General features: G+C 32.0%; 1 protein-coding gene across 1 annotated transcript; it reads left to right on the forward strand.

Moving 5' to 3' along the window:
- Window positions 1-275: 275 nt before the first annotated feature.
- Window positions 276-3348, forward strand: LOC130957643 (uncharacterized). The gene is made up of 2 exons (XM_057884494.1): window positions 276-1089; window positions 3287-3348. The coding sequence occupies exons 1-2, from the start codon at window positions 276-278 to the stop codon at window positions 3346-3348; spliced, it is 876 nt and encodes a 291-aa protein (XP_057740477.1).
- Window positions 3349-10769: the final 7421 nt, after the last annotated feature.

Below are 10769 nucleotides of genomic sequence, written 5' to 3' on the forward strand. Positions count from 1 at the left end.
ATACCTTGCCACCTCTGCTTTACGACTTAAGCGTAAGGCCCTGTGTGGTAGGGTGTTACATTATGGTATCAGAGCAGTTCGTTCCTATAGAGCCTGAGGGATGGACTGATTATGCTTCTGGGCATACTCTGGGTGTGTGTATGTGCTATTAGGATATCTGATTGATATATGTGGCATAAATGTTCATGAGCATGCATCTGGAACTTGAAACATTAAACTTGCGATATTGAGACTGATCAACTTAATATCACTTGTTTGGTGTGAACAGGGACCAAATGTCGTCTCGTGGATCCAAACGAGGTGTTCAGAGAGGAAATCCCGTGGTTGAACCAATGCAAGGACGTCCAGGTGGAAACCCTAGTGCTAGTACAAGTAACGTAAGTCGATACTATAGGTCTATGACCCTTACTGACTTCCTCAAGAGTGGTCCACCTCGGTTTAACGGAAACGCCAATGCCCTGGAGGCTGATCAGTGGTTTCGAGAAGTGGAGAGGTTTTTGTACACTCAGCATGTTCCTGAAGTACAGTCAGTAGAGATAGTGACTCATATGTTGGAAGGAGATGCTCAGAATTGGTGGCAAGAATTGTGTCATACCTTGCAGGTGGAGTTAACGGATGTCTCTTGGCATGGATTCAAGACAGAGTTCTATGGGAGATATTTCTTGCATGCGTTTTGCATTGCAAAGGAATTGGAGTTAATGCAGCTGAAGCAAAAGGATATGTCCGTTGCCGACTATACCCGTGAATTCGACAACCTGTGCCGTTTCTCAAAAACTTGTCAAGGAAATCCAGCTGATTATGAGGAATGGAAGTGTGCTCAGTATGAGAAAGGACTAAGGAGAGATATCTTTAATTATGTGTATCCACAAAAGTTAACAAATTTCACTGAGTTGGTTAAGAAGAGCCAGCTCGCTGAGGATTGCTCCATGAAGTGGACACTGCTACATGAAGGCTTTGGTGAGACCACTCCAGAAGAGTCGCGCAGGTACGGACTGGGAATGTGTTTTCGATGTGGAGCACCGGGACATATGTCTAGGGATTGTTCACGTGGGAGAGCCGCAGATGCGGGTTGGCCACGAGAGGATCGAGGTAAGTATGATATCGAATGCGTAGGATGGATTTGTTCTGTGTAGAGCTAGGACCCCGCTTTCGTTTAGGTTACATAATCGAACTGAGAAGTTTAGGACTGGAAAGGCTGGACGTAGTTTTGGACTTGGACACGGACTAGGAATTTAGGCCGATAGAAATATCTCGTTGATAACCAGTTAGGTGTCGAGAGAAAAAGTAAGTTGTGATAGGTTTAGTGTTAGAGGCTGAACCAGTTTTGATAGTATTACGTATGATGACACCATTAGAATCAGCAGAACTTAGGAGCTAGATGACGCGAATATTAGAAACAATAAACCCGTCGTTCTAATACCAACCTGCCTTATAACCTTTCTGCATCGAATCTATCTTGTATCTTCCACTTTGCGTAGACTTTTAAGTTATAAGAATATACTGGATTTGCAAACTAAGCATGTCAAATCTTTCTGTTTTCTTTGACATGTTTAAGAAGGAAAGTTACGTTAGTATGAATCTTTTCTAATTTTATATCAATTTTCGAGGGCGAAAATTTTTGTAAGGTGGGTAGAATGTAGCGACCTTCAGTTTTAAAAATATAAATATAAATAAGTTATAATTTATTTTATAAAATTAAATTTTTTTATTTTTAGAAAATTATTTTTATTATCAGTAATTGAACTAATTTTATAATAATTTGAATTTAATCAAATCTATATTATTATTATTATTATTTATTATTATTATTATTATTATTATTATTATTATTATTAGATATAATTGTCATGAGTATTATATGTAGTATAAATTTATATAGTTTTAAACCCTAGTATTATGTATTCATTATTGTTATTATATTCACTACGTTGTTATTATTATTATTATTATTATTATTACATGATCATCATTACTATTGCGAATATTATTATTACTATTATTAATTATAAAGGATAAAAATCAAAGGCGGTTTATAGTTTGAATTAAGTTATATATATATATTATCACTATTATTATGCATATATACATACATATAAATATATAATAATAATAAGGAAAGCTAAGGCGGCTTATATATAAGCCTTCACAAGTCATACGTATATATATATATATAGATGAACATCATAAGAAAGAAAAAAAAAAAGAAAGAGAGTAGCGTAACGAAAAAAAAAAAGGAAAGAACGTAAATTCCTTCGAACTTCCGGCTTCGATTTCTTGCAATCCGTAACTCCAATCAAAAATCTAATCCGGAGGCATAGACGATTCTGGACATTTTCTTCTTCGATAGCTCAGTCAGAAAGCTTCTCCGAAGCTTTGAATATTTTGATTCCGTACGAAGGTATGGTTTTGGTTTCTCGTAGTTAATGTTTAATGTCACGTGAAAACTTAGGCTAGAAGACCTTAAGATAGGGATGAACTGAGTGAATAATTGATGGTTTGTGTATATGGTATAAAATGTGAGGTTTAGCTGTTGTCAATAATTTGCTGTTGAAGTTGGTCGGTTTGGAAAAAGATTTAATATTGGTATTTGTTTGATTATGAAATAATTTGTTACTGGAAATGATTTGAGTGACTGAGAGGTGTTTGGTTTGATAGTTGGGACCCTTAAAGGGTGGCAGAAATTTGAGTCTTAGAGGAGATATTGCCAAAATTTCTTTAAGAATTGGAGTTTGATTTGAGGTAATATTTTAAAAGGGAAAGAGATTATTATGTGGCTTGTATATTTGAGACTATTTGTTGACCCTCTGTCGCAAGATGTGACCGGGCACTTTAACTCCCCGGATTCCCCCATGGGCATGCATATAAATATGAATATTGAATATTATTGAGCTTGGAGTTTAACTCCATAGAATACTATATTATTGAGCTTGGAGTTTAACTCCATGGAATACTATACTATTGAGCTTGGAGTGTGACTCCCTGGAATATTATATTTGAGCTTGGAGTTTGACTCCATGAAATATTATTAAGCTTGGGGATGCGCGCACAGAGGGACTGTCCAATGGTTAACTACCAGGACATGTCGGGTTGGCTATATAACCGACAGATGAGACTCATCAGCCATAGGACAGGCATACATCATATGCATTTGTTTGTTTGCTTGAGTTTGCATTGTTTTGGTTTGCTTAACTGTTTAATTCTGCTTATCCACTACTTGTTCTACTTGCTATAAATGCTTCTCTATCTGTGTTTTCCTTGTTTGAGCTGTATGTGTATGTTTTCTTAGAAATTCCTCTTGACGAAGGTGTGAGGAGAGAGGGTTGTTCCACCAGTGATTCGGAGGATTAGAGGAGACAGAACGTGAATTATTAGGTTAAAGTTAGATTCAGAATTAGAATACCTTAGACAACTTACCTAATTTCTGGTTTAGTTGAATTCTTAGGTTGAAATCTGAGTGTCGAAGTTCTAGGAATGCCTCTGGCTTTCCCGATACCTTTTATATTAACTATGCGGGCACCTTTACCATACTGAGAACCTCCGGTTCTCATCCCATACTATGTTGTTGTTTTTCAGATGCAGGTCGAGAGACACCTCGTTGAGCATTTGGGTATCTTCCTTACGAGCGAAGAACTGTCTTTTGGACTGTCATATTTTGTTTTAGGCTATGTATATATGTTTATAGAATCTCCGCATGTATATTTTGTGTTTTGTCCCTCCTAGAGGTCGACTTGGAGATACAGGAGTTTATTTTGTGGTTTGAGTTTTATTTTGGGTTGTACATATACATAATTATATACTCTGGTCGGCCTTAGCTTCGCAGGTCGAGTCTGGAGCTTGCTGTCTGAGTTTTGGAACTCTGATATGTATATATATGTGTTCAGTTATCTTTCGATTTTACCTGTCCGTTTTACGAATATCCATGCGAGTGTGTCACGATTTCCTGTTTATCAATTTGTTTAGCTTGTTCTTCAAGGCTCCTAAATATGATTTCACCCAACTATATCTATGTAGATATCATTTTCTTTTAGAGGTCGTAATACCTTGCCACCTCTGCTTTACGACTTAAGCGTAAGGCCCTGTGTGGTAGGGTGTTACAACTACGAGCAAATCTTTAAATAAAACAGTAAATTAGTCTTTAACTTGCTAAATTGAGAGATACTAAAAAGAGGCTATCATCATATTCACATTGCAAATAAGGTCCCTAGGTAAAAAAATTAGTGCCTAAAAGGTCAAGATGGATTAGGTCATTCATAATCTGTTAGAAAGCACTCAAAACTATATGGTCGTTATTCATCGCTTTTTTTTGTTTAATTATTTGACTTTTCTTGAAAAGCTTATATGAAGCAATAATATACTTAGTGACTTTTATATCTTATCTTCCTTACAACAACTTTTTGGTGAATATTATATATTTGTTAATTACTTGCTATATTCAAGAACATATATATACCGCAAAAGCACTCAACAAATATTCAATACACTTTTTATGTATTTTTAGCACATACAAAAATATGTATTTTTGAGTTAAAAAAATATGAGTACTTTATTGTAATTGAACCTGCGGGAAAAAAACTACTTGCATTAGTCACTTAATCTAATATACATACACAATTAGGATTAACCAATACATCAATACTAAGGAGTCAATAAATTTTTAACTTTTGGACCAGCAAATGAGCAAACAACTAGTATTAGTATTTTTTTACACCAAATAACAACAAGATCAAATACATATAGAGAGCGTGAGTACACGCTCTTTACCTCACATGTTCTTCTTCTTCACAAAATCCCTCTGTCTCTCTCTCAACACTCTTGTAGCTCACCTTCTTTCTTGCTTTCAATGCTTCTTTCTGGATTTCAATGCTGATGAACACTCTCAACGGGAATCAGCCTTCTTGAGCTCGTTGTCCATCGTCAGTAGCGGCGGCTTTACTCTCTATGGCAACATCTCTCAGCTCTCTATACATTTCCCTTCGTTTCTACTTATGTGTGATGTTTCTACAAGGTTAAAATTTGTATTATTGCAAAATTTTAATGTGAAGGTTAATTAGTTTTAATTTCTGTTCATTTATTGCTTTCTGCAACTCTTTGCTTCTCACTTTCATTTCTAGTGTATCTGAACTTTGGTATATGTTTTGTATGCAGTAAACCAATTGGAGAAAACGTATCAGGAAGTCGGACTCTGTAACCAAAACAGACGGGTTTAGCATCATTCTAATATTGATCTCTTTGTTTAACTCAAATTTGAATTGTCATATAACTTCTCTTTAAACTTGGTAGCTGTAAACTAACATATATATAGTTCTATTGTGTATTTGACTTTAAGTCTCTGTCCTAGATAATCTGTTTATTACTGGTGTCATCATTCTGTATCTATTCAAAATATGCAAGGAAAAACTCAAAAATATGACTCAATGTTTTCTGTCTATTCATAAAAATCTTTAAGCACTCTATAATAAAAATATCTTTTGGTTTTGATTTTGATTCATCATATCTTGTTTATGAAACTTAAGTACTTTTAATTTATAAATCTTTGAAAAAATTCATTATGTCATTATCTCAGTTACTTAACTGATAATTGACTTTTGACAATGGCTATTGTTGGCAGATCTTTGTTGTGGCAATACTGGCAATTGTTACTGATGTGTTATGCTTCTGGTCAGAAATGTGCAATTAATTTGTAATGAGACTAGATTTTTTATTTGTGTTTGTGTTAATAATATGTTTTATTGGTTAATCAAGCAATACATCAATTGACTATTAATCTTTTTTGCACCCAATCAACTGACTTATGTGCTTTCATAAAATATGATTAATATACAATGATTATTTGAAATGAAAAAAGATGCAAATATTAAGATGCCGCGAAGAAGTATAAATACAAAGAAATCTGAAACAAGAACAAGAAGAAAAATGCAGCAGAAAACTCTTGAAGAACTAGCATCTCGGGTATATTGTGTGTTTATTACTTGCAAAGTTATTGTTTTAGCACCTACTGAATTTTATCTATCTGATTTTATAACAGTTCTTTGCTTCTTTGCTCTCTTCAATAGTTCAATTTGTACTTGTCTATCACACAATTTACAACAATAAAGCTTTGGTGCATGATATGAAACCACTCTTAGACTTATTTAGGGTACACTTGCTTCTGATTATTTGAAAAGTAATTTTACAGTAAACTTGTGTCCTTAGAAATGTTTAGATTTCTCAGAATTAAGATCTTGATTATTGGTTGACTAGTTGTAATCCAATTTTGTTGTTTCTAGGACTGTTGGCTCAATTCGTCTTACTACTTATAAAATTTACACAAAAATGTGAGAAGTGAGAATTGATTTTTTTTTTGTCAGTTAAAAGAAAAAAGAAAAGCTGAGTTTTTTTGAAAAGAAGTAAACCAAAGATCCCTTAATCTATGTCTGGTGTGAGTGAGTACAATCTTAAATTACATTAAAAAAATAGATAGATAAATTCATTGGTTTAAATTTCAATTATTTGGTTTTGACATGTAATTATATGTATGCTGGAAAATGTGTTCACGAGTTCCATTACTATTTAGAGATTAATTTGCATGTTCCTGTTATGAACAATGACAAATGAATCACACAGATGTCAGGATCCTCAAAGACATTCTCTCTCTCTCACTCCACTTCAATGGATGTATCTTTAACAAACATAGAATTCTTTTGAAGGGTAAGAAACAACCTGAACAAGAAAGTGAAAAATGCATGCAGAGACATGTCATTAACCACTAACACTAATGTATTATTTTCTGCTCTCATGATACATCTATAGTTATATATGAATGAAGGAAATCAAATTATAAAATTCTCAGAATACCTATAGTTTAGTGTTTATATATAAAGATTTTCTTGTTGTTCCTAGATAGTGTGTACGTGGAATTCATTCATGCATATGTGATGTTCATAACTTTTGAAGTAGTTCGTTATTTATATTTTTGTACCTATTTTAATGAGATTTTATACACCTTATTCAGCACACTTTTCACTTGTCTTGATAAAATTTTGCACACATGAATCAAACAGTTTGCACCCATTTTAATGAGATTTTGCATACATGAATCAAATAATTTGCATCTACTTTAATGAAATTTTGCACACATGAATCAGACAGTTTGTACACACTTTAATGAGATTTTGCACACCTTACTCATCATAATTTGCAACCAATGTAATGAGATTTTACACACATGAATCAGACAGTTTACACCCAGTTTAATGAGATTTTGCACACATAACTTAGCATAGTTTGTACCCATCTGTATCTGATGCAAGTATTATTGTTATTATGATTATTATTGTTATTGTTATTATTTTCCAAACAAACCATGGTTAAATTCGGTAAAGATTTTTTACTTTATGTTAGCAAAAATTGATAGAATGCCGTTGTTCTCCCAATTTGGTTTTCACAACGATAAATTCACTTATAAAAGAGCAAAAACTTGAAGTTGATAAAATGAGATTCTCATCCTTAAAGATCACTATTCAATATAAAAAGTTGATAGATGGTTATTTCTCGCACTTGCTAAAGCATATAACACAACAACAAGTAAACTAGAATTAGTGGTGAGAGATACCGATGTGACAATAAACAAAATTGGGGCAACTCTGGAATTACCTTCAATTGGTAAAAACTTTTCGGAAGAAGAATAATGGACTTTAGAGTAAGAAATATTGGTTGTCCCATTCAAGTCTGTAAGAAGCTCATGGCTACAAGAAATGTTACATTCAAGAGAATGTAATGTATCAACATCTAACGAGAGAGATTACTTTATGAGAGTATTTATAATGTTCTTTATTAACTCATTTTTGGCACCAACAAGTAGTCCTGTCACATCCCCAAAGCACTTGCGTGTCATTGTTGATGTAGAGAACATCACAAGATACAATTGAACAAAATTTGTGCATGATAAGCTTATGAAAGAGGTTGAAAAATTCAACAAAAAAATACATTAAATATTGATAATCGTCTTTATGTTTTGATGGTAGTAATCAATCTATTGTACTTATCTATTTTTTTATTTCTTTTTTTATAATAATCATTACATTTACTATTTTGCTTGTAGATTATCTATTACCACAAAGACGCATTTGGAAAAAAGGAAAATTATATGGGACTTCCACCACCACCACCACCACCATAGGTTGCTTATTGGGATAAAGAAAAACTTGACAAGAAATTAATACAGGAGTCATCAAAGCAAATGCCAACAGTTTGTTTTATCTATTTTATTTTTTTTAATTCAATATAGCTTTTTTTTTAATCTTGTCACATCCTTCTCTTTTGTTATAAAACTTTTATTTGTGTGACTATTGTTACAAAATATTGTTATCCTTTTAGTTAAACAAGGTGTTGTTGATGCTAAATTTGCAAAGAATACAACAAGAGCACCAACTAATTTGACTAAGAAAAAGAGAACGAAGAAGCTTAATAAAAATGATAACATAATGAAAGAGAAGAAAGAAAAGTAAACATAAAAATTTGGAGGTGTTATAAATAAAAGGACTGAAGCCTATGAGTTTTACAAACACTTTTTATCACTAATTAAACTTCTGGTACTACTAGATTTTTCTAATATTTTTATGCTAGTTTCAAAGCTCAGTAACTCTTATTCTAAAGGTCACCTTTAAATTTATAGATTTGGACTGGTTTGATTTCTTGTTTATAGATTTGATGAAGAAAATAATGATAACAAAATGCCAAAGAAAGAAAACAATATGTCAAATGAGAAAAAAGATAAAGGAAGATAAAAATTAGTTTTGATTTATCTTTTGTGATAACAGAGGATGTAAAGTAAAATATAGAGTGTGTGCTTGTTTATAGTGATGCAAAACAAGATGAGGAGAAAGATGTCAAAACAAGGTAAAAATACTGTATGTGCTTCTTTATAGTTACGATTTTTTTTTTATTTGTCGTTGTGCAAATCTAATTATTGTTTGTATTGATTTATTTAATAGGGAAGAGGAAAAAGATGAAAACAATATAAGATCGCCAATGAAATTACTGGAAAAAGCTAAACCAAACAAATTAATGACCCTAACAAAAGGGTATAAATTATAGTTCTTAATATTTGTTGTTTTGATTTTTTTAGTGTAATTTTTGTTATGTAATACTACTTGTTATTATGAGTATTCCACACTGTTTTGGCTATGAATTATATGATTATATGAGATTTTGCAACTACTTTAATGAGATTTTGCACACTTTACTTAGCACAATTTACACCCAATTTAATGAGATTTTGCACACATGAATCAGACATTTTACACCCACCTTAATGAAATTTTGAACACCTCATTCAGCACATTTTGTACACATGTATCAAACAGTTTGCACCCACATTCCTATTATTTAGTTCCTCTTTCTCTCTACTTTGAATCTCATTTTTGTGTGCATACGTTAATATAATTTTTATGTTTTAAATAATGTAATAAAATCGGAATAGAGACAAATAGTGCAAAGTGCAGTCCAAGCATTCTTAGAAATAGAAGACTTCGATATTTATACACCTTGCCCGTGTGCGACCATCAATTTCATCATTCTCTCTAAGGATAGATGACGAAAACAAAATAGGGAAAAAAAAGTGATAGATAAGAAAAACAAGATAAAAAAAAGGTAATAGATGAAAAAAACAAAATAGGGAGAGAAAAAAAAAGGTGACAGAAGACCATTAACAGAAGTAAATAAGGACAAGATATACTTTTGGGCAACAAACAATAGGTTGAACAAGAATGAGACTTTATGCATCTTAAAAGACATACCTAGAGTAATACTTGTTAGGGAGGATATCATGCCAATGTTGCCAAGACATCAGATAAATAATATGGTTAGATTTCTTAATTATTACGTGTTTTTATTTTTTTTATGTGTATTATATTTTGAAACTAACATTACATTGTAACATGCAAGTTCTTAGTTATATAATTTTTTTTAAACAAATTAAGGTCACCTAACTTGGTGTCTTTACAAATTACTTTTCCAGCTTCATGATTGAAGAGTTTAAACATTATAATCTAACTATATCTTTATACATAGAGAGATGTTCTTAAATTAGGGACACTTGGCCAAAAGAAAGAAAAAAAAATTATATATCTCTTCTCACTGATTTTGAAAAAAATGGTAACAGCTTGTTTGAGATAAAAGAAATTCCAAAACATAGATGGATGAGTAAAACCAAAACTACTCTCTATGTATTTGTATTAATTTTTCCATTTGAAGAAGGACCACAACTATTCTGTTTTGTGTCATCAGTATCTAACCCTTCAAATTTTAGACTTTTTTTTTTATATCTGCCCCCACATTCATCATGTTTTCACCTTCTTATATTAACTATATCACTCATCAATATAGTGTATGTAGTCTTTTCCATGATAATGTTATTAAATATTTATAATGTAGTTATTAGTGTCGTGCTGTTATGACTATCAGTGATGGCTATATGCTTATGACATCGATGAAAAGAGATTTTTTGCTTTAGATTCCTTGTATAAAGAGTCCAAAAGAGAGGGTGCAGTTAAACATATATGCGGTATAATTTCGTTTTACTCACATGATATTATATTATATTACGTGGTTTAATAGTTTTACTTATTAATAATGAAACTTTTTCCAAAGCAAATTGATTCAATAAATGATCTTAATAGCTGTGCCGAACTATGAGTTATCAAAAAAATGATCTGATCCCAATTTAGTTAAATGTCCTTGGACAATCAGATAAGTAAGCATAATATTAATTATATTATATTATAAATAAC

Source organism: Arachis stenosperma, chromosome 10 (assembly GCF_014773155.1).
Source record: "Arachis stenosperma cultivar V10309 chromosome 10, arast.V10309.gnm1.PFL2, whole genome shotgun sequence".
Lineage (NCBI taxonomy): Eukaryota > Viridiplantae > Streptophyta > Magnoliopsida > Fabales > Fabaceae > Arachis > Arachis stenosperma.